Source organism: Synchiropus splendidus, chromosome 3, assembly GCF_027744825.2.
Source record: "Synchiropus splendidus isolate RoL2022-P1 chromosome 3, RoL_Sspl_1.0, whole genome shotgun sequence".
Lineage (NCBI taxonomy): Eukaryota > Metazoa > Chordata > Actinopteri > Syngnathiformes > Callionymidae > Synchiropus > Synchiropus splendidus.
In genome coordinates, this window is record NC_071336.1 from 6190199 (window position 1) to 6206334 (window position 16136).

The following is a 16136-nucleotide window of genomic DNA, read 5'->3' on the forward strand; positions in this document are numbered from 1 at the left end:
TGAAGATGGCGGCCGAGCTGCATCCGCGGAGCGGAAAGCTGATCGGCCTGTCCAACTCCAACCGAACTGCCCGGCGGAACCAGCCTGTCCAGGAATTTAACCATGGCTTGGTGCTTAGCAAAGAGCCTCTGCGGGACCGGGATGTTTTTACAGTCCGCATTGACAAGAAGGTAAACATCCACAGGAACGCCATCATCGCTAGACTCCCTGTGCGGGGGTAAGGCGAGGGATGCGAGAACGGCGCTCAGTGGCCAGCCCTGGGCACTGTGGTTCTCTGCAGTGAGTGGCTTCTGGGTGAGGTAGTGTGCACCGACCTTACTGCGTCCCTGGTAATGTTTACGGCGTATTGGGGAAATGCACCAAGCGGTTGTGATTTATAAGCTATTAGTGGCACTTGTCCTGGTGAAATATGTACAGTATTTACCTCCTTGCCTGTAAACCGACATGCTAATCAACCGTTAGCAAAGCGAGCTACCGTTGGTTAGCTGTCATGTATGTTGGACTGGATATTGGGTTTCTTCAGCTGCTTGTCGATGTGATACAGACCCACCAAGCTTCTTCGCGTCATTTTGTCGTGAAAGAATGACAGACCGTGACACCAGTACCCGGTCAGAGGGTAGTAACACTACTATCCGATCGGAGAGTTGCTCCTGTCACTAGTCTGCTGGGACCAGTCTTATTGAGTTATTCAGAACAACTACATTATGAGTCAAAGTGGTGAAATATGCAACACAGTCTATCCAGTTTTTATATATTTGCTGAACCTTCAAATATTCAGTCACTCACTTATCAATATCAGTCGGAGAAATCTCTTCTGAGCTGGACAAATGTAACTTTGCTTTCTACTTTCTTTACCAACTCACATTCCAAGTAGAAAATGACGTCTTGTTTGTGATAGAACAGCGATTTGGCGGAAGATTAGTCAAAGTCCACCAAATGCTGTTTTTTTCCCCCGAGCAATTATTCCACCTGTTACCAGAATCCACTAGGTCCCTGTCACAAATATGAGAAGAACGTCACTAATACCAACCACTGAGATGAGTTTTCATAACGTGTCATGCAGTTAAAACGATGTATTGTACAGTGCTTGCTGACCTTAAATTAGTATACATGTGTAAATAAAACTGTGGACTATTTAACACTAGTGTTATTTCAAAGCATGTTCAAATTTTGTAACAACCTCTTAATCTTTAATGTTCTGCTGGATCAATTAGGTATCCACTGTACATCACGAATTTCTTAAAACTGAGACTGGTACTGGTTTAGACTTAATTTCAACTAAGCGGTTCTGAGTCATCTTTGAATTATTTGTGGATACTAGCTGGATTATAAAATGGATTGAAACTAGTTGCCATGTATGCCAAACTGTAGGGAGGCTCAAACAAAAGACTTGCATGGTTAGCCTTTTAGTATCCATCAACCCACTGTCTCACCATTTGCTCCAAGCCATTAGAGGAAATGCAATTAATATTTCATTATTTTAGTGGACATCCTGCTTGGAATCTGTGTTATGCAGTAAGCAAGACTGTAAGGTAGATGCCCACAGGCTGCCATTACATAAGAGGAAGCAAAGGAGACTCTGTCTGTCTAACAGTGACCTGGTCAGGGTAAGTAACAACTTAACCTACATACTTGTACTCACTTACGTAGCATCTGCCTGCAAATGGCGGAGCTACAAGATAAGATTGTTCACTGTCAGAACAGAGGTTATACTGCATTCCTAGCACAGCTTCGTTCATCCATCCCTCTCACATTGAAACACTGCATATTTGTCTTGCATGTTAAATGACTCTAAGCCAATAATATCACTCTCACCTCATTTGTCAATTGACATTATTCATAGAGCAATGAGCCCAAGAATTAAATGAATACAACCAAATCTGTCACATTGTTGCATGTGATTTTCAGCAATGACCCTTGCTTGGGTAGCTGTATTCAAACGATGATGAAGTGCCATTGATTTGGTTTTCCATCCAACCTCACTATTCATGTTCGCTTTCCCCGACTTAATGGCATGGGTGACACACGCTGAAACAAAGGTGACTGTTTTTCCGACAAATGATTAGTTTGATTCCAGCGCAAACAATCTGGCAATGTCCTCAGCTGCTCCAGCCTTGCTTTTTAGCTGACTCAACAGGCTGTAGACACACATGGACAAAATGGAATATTGATCAATAGCGTATCACATTCTTGTGACCAAAGTCCACAAAGTCTCCTTGGTGAAACAGATATGATGTGAAAGTGGCAATGTTACGGGGAAGCATGTTGGGGCAGCTCATGTTGATGAATATGGAATGCTGTCATCAGGTATTTGTCTGTTTGTTTAAGCATGAGGAAAACGTGTTTTTGACCACATCTTGAATTTGTTGTTCGATGTGACATTTTTCTCATTCTAAGTTGAAAAGTCAACAAATCTTTCAGTGCCATTTCGGAAGTACTTTTACCAATTATACAAATGTGGAAAAACTAGCTTGGTGCAAGGTAATTGCTGAACTTGTTACAGAATTATGCTTTCCACCCCTAGATACAGTTTAAACGTACACAATGAAACCAAATTCCTGTCTTGAATATGCATATTGAATTAAAATGAGTACAACTCAGAAATGTCCTTGTATTGTTGGACCATTTCACAACTGAACTAGTTTTCACACACAGCACTAAGTGACCCGGATAACTGAGCACTCTCACAAACATAGTTTTCACACAGGTTTACGTGACCTAAACTGACCCAGAATCTTTCAATTAGTAATTGTGTTTTTTCTTGATTGGTCAGCAGAACCTTTTGGTTACACAGCTCAGATGGAAGAGTGGTCAGCCTGTGAGGTTGCTGGCTCGATCCAACCTCCAGACGTCCATGTCCTTGTGTTCGCGTAGCTAGATATTTCACTTCTGATTGCTCCAGATGGTGCACTGCGTATGATTGTATGCGTCTAATCAGCAAGAGCTGTTTCCCCAGAACTAACTTTTTGTTTCATGGGATGTCAATGAATCAAGCCTGAACTCTTATATCTATCACGTCACATGTGATAGTATTAAGTTTCTGCATCAGATGTTTTTTGATGATGTTCCTTATCAGGTCAACTTGATTAACCAAACTAAAACCTAAACTACTGTGGCCTTCCATAGTGCACAGTGCTACCGTATCAATTTTCCTAATGTGCTCATTGTCAACTTTGAAATGTATGTTAAATACATGTAATTAGCAGCATTCTGAAGTTGCTTTTTTTCTGTCTGTGAGTTGCGTCTGTTTCGTTTTCAATCAAGCTACAACTGTCTTCACCGGACTAACTAAAAATAGCAGAGTAGATCACACAGCCATGCCCACTTTGTTGTCCCGCCACATTTACCTGCAGTTTCAAGCTCAGCGCTTCACTCATTAACAGCATGGATTCTTCTGGCCAGCAGAACATGACCAGTGTTGTAGATTTTCTTCTACAGCACTGTTGTTCATTAATCTGGATTTGTCAGAGATTATTCAGGAACTTTAATGTAAATCATGTTTGCCCTCAGGTAAACTCTTGGAGCGGTTCTATTGAGATTGGTGTGACAGCACTGGACCCGGCTGCCCTGGACTTCCCCAGCAGTGCCACAGGCCTCAAGGGTGGCTCTTGGATTGTGTCTGGCTGCTCGGTGCTACGTGATGGCCGCTCAGTGCTGGAGGAGTACGGCCGGGACCTTGACCAGCTTGCAGAAGGGGATCGAGTGGGCATTCAGCGCAACTCCCTGGGGGAGCTCCACCTTTGGGTGAATGGGCAGGACTGTGGAGCTGCAGCGAGTGGCTTGCCGCCTAAACTCTGGGCAGTGGTGGACCTGTATGGCAAGTGCACTCAAGTGACTGTGGTGAGCTGTGAGCCGCCGCCTGCCTGCATTGAGAAAGAAACAACTGAACGGGATCAGGAACAGGATGAGGAGGACGAGGTAGTGGTGTGTGGGGTTCGAGAAGATGCGGGAATAACAGCCCTGATGAATGTGGCAACAATGAATGGAGTGTCGGGAAATGAAGGTAAGACAATAAGTATGTTTAAGATATTCTTAGTCACTGATCCTCATATTTTTCTGGTAGCTCCTGACAACCTGTTGATATTGGTTGATTAGTTTGCAACTAAATATTGTCTCCCTAAATATTGGGTTAGTAAAAACTGCAGTCGAATTGGGGTCATTGACAAATTTAAGCTAATTGGAAATTGCTGCATTTACATTGCTGTATTTACAAGTGCTGTATTAACAATAAACTTTGCCTCAGTCCAACTAACGCTACCACACTAAATAAACTAAATTAGTCAAATTTGGCTTCATAAGATGATGCTTTGTTTTTTTTACTCTTTAATTTTCATATTCCTACAAATTACAAACAGGTTATAGCCAACGGATGCACTGATTGTTTTTCCTTTCTTTTTTTAGTATTATTTTTCTCTTTTTTATTCTATTTATTATCTTTTTTAACTTTTTTTTCTTAAAGGACTGTGTAGTTTTAATTAACAGATGGTTTGGTGAGTTTCTTTCAAGTTTTCATGTGTGCGTTACTTCTGGTGATTTTGTTTTTCCTTATCTTGGTACACACAACCCTACATGTTAGACGCTCAAATAAAGACATTTTTGCAAATTCACTGATAAAGAGTAACATATCCAGTGAATGTGAGCAAGTATGGCATAAAGAGGAGAGGCGTGACTTGAGAGGGTGATAAAAATAGTTCTAGGTTTTGTAGACTGACTTGCTGTGGCAACCCCTGTTGAAGTCTTTTTACCTGCCTTTGGAAGTTTGGAAGCTGGCTTTTCAAGGTACAAATTTAAGTATTGTTGGCGATGTCTCTATATCCTGACAGTGAATTTAAGTATTTTTCATTAATCAGGAATCAAACTTATTTCCTCAAAAATGGTGGCTTATTATTTTCCCCGTCAGGAATTGTAAAACATACCAGTAAGGAAAGAATGTGTGCCATCATGAAATAAGAGGCAAACTGTGCTCTGGGATTAAGTGTTTGTTTTATGAATTTATCCCATTACAATCCATTTATGCAGTTTTTATTCATTACACCTCATATATTGTCAAAACATATTTCCACTGTATTGTAATACATGCACCATGTCAACTGCCCCCCGAGAGCAAAAGTTGCTTCAGGTGTCTCAGTGACTTTTCCAATTTACCTCTCTGATAGTTTGTTTTTAAGTACATTGTTAATGATTGTTTATGCTTAACTCACAATAAATAAAGAAGCTGGTCTATTTTATTATTATTATTTTTGCCCTATGTTCTTTGCGTTTCCGAATCTTTGCAAATATGACACAGACAAAGCGTCTAACATTTGTCCATGTTTTCTTGACACTTAAATTTTCTCAATCAGTTTAGCATCATTGGACCTCGCTGATCCATAGATGCAGATATCAAGCAATCACTTGATCACATTTCCTCCATTTTAGTATGATTCACCTTCACATCTCAGTTTGATTGTTAGTGTCCTGTCACTGGCTCATCCACTCCCTTTTTTTCATAGCTTCATAACAGTTTTCTTTTCAAGACTGTTGGCTGCCATTCCTTTTAAGTATATTTTTAGTATGGGGTTATTTAGAGGTCGGAAGCAGCAGATTTAAAGCTGAATAGGTTAGTGACACATGAATTCATACTGTACTTAGACTGAACAAGTCATAATCAAACGGTCAGGTTATTGATTTTTATTTCAATAGTGGACTAATTGATACTGTTTTAGCTGTACTTGGTAAATTGCGGTTATTTTCCCTAGTGCTGCATTAAACCAGTCTGGTGGCATGTTTTTCTGCATATTGCGAATCACTTAACTCTGTAGCTGCTGATTGTAGAGCTATACTCTTGGTTTCATTAAACAGCTTATTTGTATCATTACTAATGGGGGATTAGTTGACATCCAAAATCCTGAGGGTGTTTCATAATAAATATTTTTGTGTATTTTTGAAATGTTTCCACCTTGTTTACCCCAACAGTGCCTGAGCTTAACTGCTGTCACAACAGGCCAGAGAAGTTCCCCAACAATCTGGAGCCTGACACAGGTGAGAAAAGTTCATTGGGTGATGATGTGACTTGCGTTGACACCACTTTTCCCTTTCTGTCTCTCCCAGTTCTAACAGAGCACCAGCTCTTCGATGTATTCAATAATGCAATAGTATCGTTTTACCGAGCTGAAGATGAAGGTGGCGGGGAAGATGGCGGAGTTGGTTCTGGATCAGGTGGTGGGAGCAATGGTGGAGGAGGTAGTGACTCTTCCAGAACTGACAGGGGCAGCTGTAGCAGTGGAGGAGGTACTGTTAATAGTGACTCTGGCACCCCAGGGGGTGGTGGTGGAGGATCTGGTGGCAGAGAAGCTGGTAATGCCAACAACAGTCCTGCTGGTAATGGAGGGGTGGGCTCTGGGATTTCCTCAAGTGCAATGATGACCACTAATGATGCACTACTATTCCACGAAAAATGTGGCACACTGATCAAACTGAGCAACAACAATAAGACGGCAGAACGACGGAGACCACTGGATGAGTTCAACAACGGTGTTGTCATGACCAACCGGCCGCTCCGACACAATGAGATGTTTGAGGTAATCAGAAATATGAACCTGACGCTGAAACTCTCTGTCCTCCTGTCCTGTTGTTGCAGTGAATGTTGGTAATTGTTAAGCATCATGGATTCCATAACGTGTGTATGCAGTTTGTAAAACAGATCCTATCCTTGATACTTAAGACTTATTACATGAGAATTTGGTTAATATTTAGTGCTAAGACTGCTGTAATCTTGATATGAAGTGAGAAGACTTGTGGAAGAAGTGCTGATGCTAGAGATTCTTTTAAATCACAGGGTGTCCAATCTGGTCCTCAATGCATGGTGCAAGTTTTTGCCCAGACTAATAATCGGACTGTAACCGTTTAGGTTTGACGTGAAACAAGCAAATGCACCATACTGTTCATCAACTTATTGCTTTGCTAAGACTCCTTAGTGATGACAAATTGTACTCTTGATTGGTTGGGAAAAAAACCCTGCACCCCCTGCAGGAACAATTTGGACACTCGTAGTGTACACACTCACAGATTGTGCCCAGAATGGATTGGATGAGAGCAGTGTTTTATAACACCTGGCTTAATGGTTCAGTGTCATCAATGTCATTTTTCCAATCTGTTGTTCAGTTACCTGCCAATAACTTTACATTGGAAAGCTTGGTAATGCAGGGAGAGTTCTCGTCCTTCGGAAATGGTACTCAACAATGTTGAGGTTGGATTGTTGTTTCTCATACACTGTAAGCATCGCACCATCAGCTGGCACTGTGCCCTCCAACATTCAGAGCCAATCTGCTTGGAGGAGAGTCTACTTGATTTATAAGTAAGGCAGAAGGAATTTTCCAAATTGAGGATGTTGCATTTTCATAAGAATTGGGATGTTATTTTGGCCAATGACTGATGCGTTGTTGACATTTTTCCTACTTATAACTGTCATCAAGTAATTTCCTGAAGTGTGAAGAACTCTGTCCCGCCGGGGTTCTTTGTCTGCTTCTTTTTCTGCACAGGCCTCACTCCTTTCAATAATACTGGAAATAAAAAATGTTTTTGATGTATCTGGCAGATTCGCATAGATAAGCTTGTGGACAAGTGGTCAGGATCGATAGAGATTGGCGTAACGACACACATCCCCAACAACCTGGACTATCCTGCTACAATGACCAATCTGCGCTCAGGTAGATACAGTTTGAATCCATTCCAGAGTTTCCATGCCAGAGTGGTGTTCCTTGTCTGATGTCTTAGAACTGTTTCCCATGCACACTGATGCTGATCAAAGCTGTGCTTTTAAAACTGGGGTGTCCGCTATTGCTGATTTCAGCATTTCTGATGTATAGCATTCGGAGTGCTTCATGATGTCTCACTCCCGTCCCTGCCGTTACAGGATGTGCCTCTACCATGAAAGGTTCTAATAAGATGACTCTCTTCTGCCTTTGCAGGTACAATCATGATGAGTGGCTGTGGGATACTGACGAATGGGAAGGGAACCAGAAGGGAATACTGTGAATTTAGCCTGGATGAACTTCAGGTGCCTAAAGAAATGCAAATATGTACTTAAATAGAAATATTCCATAAAGCCTCATGCTTCTTGCTGTCCCTTCTCTCATGATACAGGAAGGGGATCATATAGGTTTAATGCGCAAAGCAAGTGGTGCACTTCATTTCTACATCAATGGAATCGATCAAGGTGAGCCTACCTTGCAACACATCAGATTAGATTATATCTCCTCTTTTGACAAACCTTTGCGTAATACAGGGTTTCCGTGACATGTAAATGATCATGGTGCACCGCCACAGTTCTTTTTTTTTGTGTGTGCGCGTGTGTTTTATGATGAATATTTGCTGGAACCATGTTACTTCTTACGGACAGATTTCCAGTCTGAACAATGCAGTGTACTCCAAATTGTGGTACCACAGGAGAGTCTGCTGTAATGTGTATTTGTAGAGGAAGCAGAGCGGCGTGTCAGAAATGAGCTAAGCCTAAAAAGACTGATGGATTTGCACAGACTCGATTTTAAATAATGGCAAGTAATGAACTGAAAAAAGGTACAAATTAAGCAATTTGCTTGATAAAATGAATGAGAAATGTGCGTGGTTGCAAAAGGTTCTTAAATAAAAATAAAATCTCAATTTCAGCCATTGAAACATATACTTGGAACATTCAGAAGTTAGGAACTTGCATGAAATATACTTTAACTCTTCCCATAAAAAGAAAGCTGAGAGGAGGCTTCTTGTTAGTCACGTGCCATTACTGCTAATAACTAATATAATAACTAGTATATAATAACTAGTATAACTAATCTTGAAAATCCACTCTTTTTCACTCTCATTTATTCAGGCACAGAGCTGGTCTTATTAGTCATGTATCACTTTAGTTGTTGTCACATTTTACGGTTTTATTAGATTTTATTTCTATTTAACCATATTACCCCCTTAGTATTTTTTAATTACTTGTTGCTAACGTGTTGCCTTTATGTGCTTTATAATTAAAGTTGTTATGGTTGGTATGTGACATGAAAATAATGAGGTCAATTCAAAAACTTGAATTTGTTGTGCCATCAATCCTCCCAAGGGCCAGAAGGTTAAATCCCTGTGATGCACGATGCCTCATCCATGCATTAAAATGTGTTCCGTTATGCTCATGTAGGTGTAGCAGCAACACAGACCCCATCTGTGGTTTATGGTGTGGTCGATCTCTATGGCATGGCTGTCAAAGTCACCATTGTCCACAATCACAACCACAGCGATCGCCTCCGACGCAATAACGCCATCATGAGAGCTCTGTCACCAGATGTCGGCCGGCCCCGACCAGCCCTCTCCCTCACTCCAGACTCTGATGGTCCTGACCGACTGCTCTTCCACCCCAACTGTGGGCAGAAGGCTGCCATCATCAGTGACGGCAGGACAGCTTTGCGACCACAGTGAGCAAACATTAAGTTATTCTCCCGCTTTGGTGGTTTAGTTTTGAAAGTTTAGTTTTTTTTTGTTTTTTTTTTTGCTTTAGTGCTACCGATGATTTCAATCATGGTGTGGTACTGAGCAGTAGGCCACTGCGCTCCAATGAGGTGTTCCAAGTTCGCATTGACAAGATGGTCGACAAATGGGCCGGTTCCATTGAGATCGGAGTCACAACACACAACCCAGCCTACCTGCAGCTACCCTCTACCATGACCAACCTTCGCTCTGGTAAAGTATAAGGCTATTTGCAGGACTTCAATAATAATGTCTTGTGCGTTTTATGGTGAAGGACTTTCAATTGTGTACTGAACTCAATATTTACAGGGACATGGATGATGACGGGCAATGGTGTCATGCATAATGGAACAACTATCCTGGATGAATACGGTCACAATCTGGATCGGCTAAAGGTTAGTACAGTTCTTTTGGCATTGTACTTTACTCTCTGTTGTTCATATGATTTGGTTGTTGTGCAAAAAAAACATTTAGTTGCAAGATCAGTATTTATTTTTTTATAAATTATTCTACCTTGTAACCGTAAAATATAGTCAACTGTGTTGCCGAAGTGTGAGGCAGTCTATTTTAATCCTTAGTTTTCCACTAAGTCCACCAATCACCTAATAAATTTAAAATTTATACATTTATTTTTGGATACAATATGGAAGTGGTAAGATTATGTTCTACCTAAAACATGAGGTATGATTGAGGCAGAGAACAAAAATTAGCATAACATTCCACAAATGTATAGTAACATCATATGATATATATAACCCTTATGTTCATTACTTTTCTTGTATATTGTATATGACTAAAACACAAGACGGCATACAGGACAACATGATGAATAGAAGGTCTATTGAAAATTTCAATTTTCTTTTTTTCCTTTTCTTTACCACATTAAAAATGAAGCATATGACACAATCACAATCTAGTCCTACTGTTGAAGCTCGTAGGCAGCTAGCAGTAGTTGTATTCTGAATTAGAGAGCCTCTCAAAATCAAGCGATCAATAGAGTGCATGAAGACCAAGCATGTAGGTTACTGCTTTGCTCTCCAATGTACAGGGGTTGGACAAAATAATGGAAACACCTTAAAGCTCTTTTAGCTTTAATTGAAATTGAAAGTGTCTTCCAGACTCCAATGTAATTGTGTTCCTGGTCATTATGCAGGTCAGGAGCAATGCACGTGATGTGAAATTAATCTCCATGTCCTGATGTTGCTCCTCCAGGCCGGCGATACAGTTGGTGTGGTGAGGAAAGAAGATGGCAGCCTCCACTTCTTTGTTAACGGTGTGGCTCAGGGCCCAGCAGCCTGGAATGTTCCCCCAAATGTTTATGCAGTGGTTGATCTCTATGGTCAGGCTGCCCAGGCCACCATCATGGATGACATGGGTGAGAGGAAAGCAAAGAACAAGATGTTTGCACTTTATTTAGATGCTGAATAGAACTGAATGATATGGGCAAAATTTCATGTCATTCAATATCCATGCCAGATATCTTGATATTGATTAGATACTGTGGAACTATGATAGGGATGTAACAGTTACCAGTAAAAATGGTGAATGTTAAAATCCCACAATCCATTACTCACAGATTTGAATTTCCCCTTAGATACTTCTCATTGTCCGAAAACATGGCCCCTGTTGATTAACATTTGAACAAACCACCACATCAAGATGATCGCTGTCGAACTTTGTTCCATTAACATATGTGATGATTTGCTACCGTCTGTGACTTATTTTGACTTATTTTTCACATGATTAGTGCACAAAAGAGACTTTTCCAACGTTCTGGAGTCGTCCGTGTTACAGCACAATGTGCTGAGGTCACTGTCCACATATCATGATGATAACTGTTATAGTTTTAGTCACGATAACCATCTTCAAACTATCCATCCCTAGACGATATATACAAAAGCAAGTATAATCTCTGTCGCTGGCTTTTGTTGAATAATATGGTCTGGGTCATTCATTTCCAGTGGACCTCCCACCTCTCCCAGAAGACAGCTCAGATGGCCCCAATGCCATGTCCCCTGGGAGTCCCTGTTCTGTCGGTGGTGCCATCACATCAACTGACCTGCGTTTTCACCAATTGCATGGCACCAATGCTGTTATCACCAACGGGGGGCGCACCGCTCTGCGTCAAAACTGTCGGAGCGAGTTCAACGATGCTATTGTCATCTCCAACAGGTTGTTAAAACGTTGTAATTGACATTCATAATGAGCAGACCTCCTTTGGAAGCATAGAAGTGGATATTAATTCAGTGCAGTTTGGACAAAGGTTGCAGGTGTGATAAAAGCGTGTGACTTTGTCTCATTGTTTGTGGTTCAGGTGCCTTCGAGATGGAGAGCTATTTGAAATTATTATTCAGAAGATGGTGGACCGCTGGTCGGGTTCAATCGAAGCAGGTCTGAGTTGTGTTGACTGTGTGTATTTTTTAAACTTCGTTCTTCCATTCACTGTTGTCATCTTTCTGTCTAGGAGTGACAGCCATCAGGCCTGAGGAGCTGGAGTTTCCTAACACAATGACTGACATTGACTATGACACTTGGATGCTTAGGTGTGGAGCTGAATTTGAGCTTTCAATATTGTTCTGACGTGCATTGTTTTCCCATACTGTTTTCTTTTCTTCTCAGTGGGACAGCAATCATGCAAGATGGCAACACAATGCGCAACAACTATGGCTGTGACCTGGACTCCCTCACCACAGGCTCACGGATTGGCATGATGCGATCGGCAAGTGGTGACCTGCATTATTACATCAACGGTGTGGATCAAGGTGTGGCCTGCTCTGGTCTGCCTCCAGGTATGGTCATGTCTTGCCTCTGTTCTAAAGCGACAGTTTCCAGTCCATGAGTTTATTCTTTCAGTGTTCCACAACTATTATCAACCAATTACAACAAAAGCAGATTACTTACACCGTAATATAATAATTCCCTAAGTGTTTTCCTGTGGTAACAAAACTGCTGTATACTATATTCATAATATCGCAGCACTAAACTCATGGGTAGGTCTTAACGTTTGTTACAACAAAAATCATTTTGTCATCCGGAAACTGAGAGGCCGTCTCATTTTACTGTGTGAGAACCCACCAGCAATAAATGTTAAATACTGACTTATATAGCGCTTTCCATGCTTATCCAGCAACCATTCACCCATTCACACATATATTCACACATTGACAGCAGTAGGCTACAATGCAGTGCGCCTTCTGAACCATCCGGCGCAAACCAGGGTTAAGTGTCTTGCTCAGGGACACAACGACACACACACATCAGGAGCAGGGATCAAACCGACCACCTCTCAGTCACAGGTGTTGTTCAAACACATGCATATCATCGTGTTTGCTAAATAAAATGCTGTTAAATTATTTCAGTTCATTAAAGTACTTTTTTTCACTACCATATCAAGATAAAAATGCTAACCATGAGGTGAAATTTCTATACCGTTGCATCCATATAATTAAATTTTTTTGGCTTTACAAAAGTTGCAACTCGAGAAACCAATGTTGCTGTTGAAAGATGGTGGTGGACGAACATTCTAACAGCACATACTTCTCTTTCCACAGAGGTGTTTGCAGTAATTGACCTCTATGGTCAGTGTGTTCAGGTGTCAATCACCAGCTCCTCCGGACCCCTGGACAACAGCCTCTGCACCAGCAACATCACTGAGAAGAGCTTCCCCATCCACTCACCAGGTACATCACCAAGTTGAAGGTGCAGCATGAGAGAGTTGAAACAATCATGGGATTAAACATGTCATTATTGTCATGGTTATATGAGCTTAGGTGGTGATGCCCCATTTTATTATTTTGTATTTATTATGAGATAAAGAAAATGAAACGTGAGTTCATGGACATTAGACTGTGCACAACCGTTTTGTTTTTTTTTAAAGCAATTGAACCTCGAAATTCAGGTAACAACAGTGAGGGTGAAGATTCTGATATGACACACTCAGCCTCTGTGTGTAGTCAGGGACTGGTGTATTTCTTATGTGCGCTTCCCCTCCGCAGACGTATAATGTTTTCGATAGGGCTGGGACTTCAAGAGATTGTTTTTGATTAATTACTGACAAAAATAATGAATCCTTCCAATAACAAAGATTTATTGCCTCTAACCTTTCTTTCTCAGTGCACCGATTCCAGATGCACCACAGCGTACAATGTCATGTCATAACCGAAACAGCCATGATGAAGGAGCCAAAATGAGATTGCACTGATGGACAGCAAATTTAAGTTCATGAAAAAGATCTCCTAATAGAAGCACAAAAATGTTGTTCTCTGCACTTAATTCTGCAAGTAGTTGGCTCATCCCTGGTGCATTCCACCCTGATGCTTGAGCTTGTGTGTACAGATGAAACACGATGATATATTCTTCAATTAATTGGAGATTATTTTGAATCAGAGCCAACCCTTGGCCCAACCCTTGATAATAATCTCACAGGTGATGGCTCTCCTGCAGCACAGTTTGCTCTGCGGTTGCCTTGTAAATAAAGTTGTGTTTCTTGACTGGTTTAAGCAAGGCAGTGTGAACAGTGAACATGCATTTGTCTTGTCTATGTGTAGTTGCAGGTGTGGCTCATCGGCTCCATGGTAAGCATGGTAAGAACGTGGTGCTGTTGGGTGAGGGGTGCCAAGCAGTGCGAGTCGGCGGTTACGCTCACGGAATAGTGTTCAGTGCCAAGGAGCTCAAAGTGGACGAGCTCTTTGAAGTGAGTCTTATTTGCCTGTCATGGTGTTGTTGTTTTCTCTCTCTCTGATATCGTACACTGTTTCTGCTGCAGGTTAGGATTGATGAAGTGGACGAGCAGTGGTGTGGGTCACTGCACATAGGCCTAACCACACTCGCTCCCACTGAGCTGCCAGCCTGCCCTCTTTCCGGCCTCTCCCCTTCGCTCACGCAGATCCGCACCAAGGTCACGTGGCTGCTGTGTGGCTCTGAGGTCAGACGGAATGGCGTGTTACAGCGCCAGAACTATGGCTGTTCACTGGACCGGCTGACGGTATGTTTGTGGAGCTCAACGTTCAAACTTCTTTCCAATAGTTGATAGTCTGCTATATCAAAGCGTAACACAATCTGTAATGCCACCAGCATTCCACTGTGTTTTTCCCCTCCCAAAGGCCATGTCAACTCCCAGTATACTTGAGTCTGTTAAACTGGATTTAATTTATAATTTTAAATTCATGTTCAAAGATCTTTTTTAAATCCTGTGACATGACACACCAAGGCGCCACAGAGACTAAGCTCACTTGTTGTAGGTGGGAAATCGTGTAGGGGTCAAGAGGTGCAGTGATGACACCATGCACATTTTTATTGATGGTGAGGACATGGGAGCTGCGTCTACTGCTGTTGCCAAGGTACACTCGCATGTGTCTGCACCTACAGTCAGACATGAGAATTTTACTGTCTGCTGTGCTGTGTTGCAGAATGTTTTTGCTGTCCTGGACCTGTATGGGAGGATCACTGCTGTCTCCATTGTCAGTTCATCGCTCACCGAGGATGTGGAGAGCGTCAAGGCTCCCTCTTTGTCCTCAGAGAGCTGCAGTGAAGGCGAGGAGGACAATACACCAGTCAAAGAGGTAGCAGCAGAATCTGAGTGCCTTAGGAATGAATAGAAACATACCAGTGTAGCATTGTGGGGAATGTTTCATCGACAGGTGGAAAGTGAACCTTGTACTTTAGTGCCCATCGCCATGGCGTTCCTGGAAAATCATGGCAAGAACATCCAGCTGTCCAACCAAAACCTGACTGCGTCCCGTGTGTGCAGCTATAACCAGGGTCTGCTGGTCACCGCGCAGCCACTTGCACAGCAGCAACTGTTCCAGGTGAAACACCTCACGCTGCACTACAGTATTGTAGTAACTAACACACTGCCACAACATAGGTATCAACCATTTGCGCAACCCAGTATTTAGAAAAACAAATATTCCCCCTCTGTTTTCATTAGTAACTTTGGGCACACAACCCCTTCATTTACATTAACCTGCATTAAGAGGCTGTTTATGCCAGCTGCAGGCTGACCTTAAGATGCTTGTGACATCCACAAGTTCTCTTCCCATTCCTGCGGGAGGACGACTTGTGTCCCCAACATAACCAGCAGTGTTGGCAAGCAAAGTGCTGCAGTAAAAATGCTGACCTCTGCGCTCTCCTTCACCTCTGCTCCTCCTTTTAGTGGAGCAGTTTCTGCATCCATTATCAGTGGCTGAATGAAATCTCATGCAAACCTATAGTTGTGCTGAAATAAAAACGCCTCCGCCCAGTGAAATTGGCATTTCATATAAATCAGAAGCGAAAACAGGCATTTTCCCGTCTTGTAGACCTGCAGTGGGTCCCAGTACTTCTAGCAGCCTCCTGCATGACAGATTTGTTCTCTTCCAATGAAATGGCCGACTTGAATGAAACCGTCCTCTACAATGACTATCCGCTATTTTCTTTATAATTACATCTCCTGGTTCATTTGTTTTCAACCAGTCTGCAGTGTAACACAGGAATTTCTGTAATTTCGGACTATAAGCCACTAAGTCGCTACTTTTTTGTCGTGGTCTGAACCCTGTGACTTATGCAACAGCGCGGCTAATATATGGATTTTTACAGGCTAAAACCTGATGAAATGGGAGACTTTTTATTTACCCTTAAAGCCCTCAAAATGCGCCGTTTTCGCCCGTGTGCCT

The 16136-nt window shown here is 42.0% G+C and overlaps 1 protein-coding gene across 1 annotated transcript in view; it reads left to right on the forward strand.

Moving 5' to 3' along the window:
* neurl4 (neuralized E3 ubiquitin protein ligase 4) overlaps nucleotides 1-16136 on the forward strand; it is a 21374-nt gene continuing 5238 nt past the window's right edge. Inside the window, exons 1-21 of the mRNA XM_053858912.1 lie at nucleotides 1-170; nucleotides 3511-4003; nucleotides 5956-6021; nucleotides 6091-6560; nucleotides 7577-7688; nucleotides 7950-8038; nucleotides 8125-8197; nucleotides 9158-9431; nucleotides 9515-9696; nucleotides 9793-9878; nucleotides 10696-10858; nucleotides 11445-11655; nucleotides 11798-11874; nucleotides 11948-12026; nucleotides 12103-12272; nucleotides 13035-13163; nucleotides 14031-14176; nucleotides 14249-14467; nucleotides 14724-14822; nucleotides 14892-15044; nucleotides 15123-15290. Coding sequence (XP_053714887.1) covers nucleotides 6-170; nucleotides 3511-4003; nucleotides 5956-6021; nucleotides 6091-6560; nucleotides 7577-7688; nucleotides 7950-8038; nucleotides 8125-8197; nucleotides 9158-9431; nucleotides 9515-9696; nucleotides 9793-9878; nucleotides 10696-10858; nucleotides 11445-11655; nucleotides 11798-11874; nucleotides 11948-12026; nucleotides 12103-12272; nucleotides 13035-13163; nucleotides 14031-14176; nucleotides 14249-14467; nucleotides 14724-14822; nucleotides 14892-15044; nucleotides 15123-15290 — 3624 coding nt within the window. The 5' untranslated portion in view covers nucleotides 1-5. The remainder of the gene's footprint in view (nucleotides 171-3510; nucleotides 4004-5955; nucleotides 6022-6090; nucleotides 6561-7576; nucleotides 7689-7949; nucleotides 8039-8124; nucleotides 8198-9157; nucleotides 9432-9514; nucleotides 9697-9792; nucleotides 9879-10695; nucleotides 10859-11444; nucleotides 11656-11797; nucleotides 11875-11947; nucleotides 12027-12102; nucleotides 12273-13034; nucleotides 13164-14030; nucleotides 14177-14248; nucleotides 14468-14723; nucleotides 14823-14891; nucleotides 15045-15122; nucleotides 15291-16136) is intronic.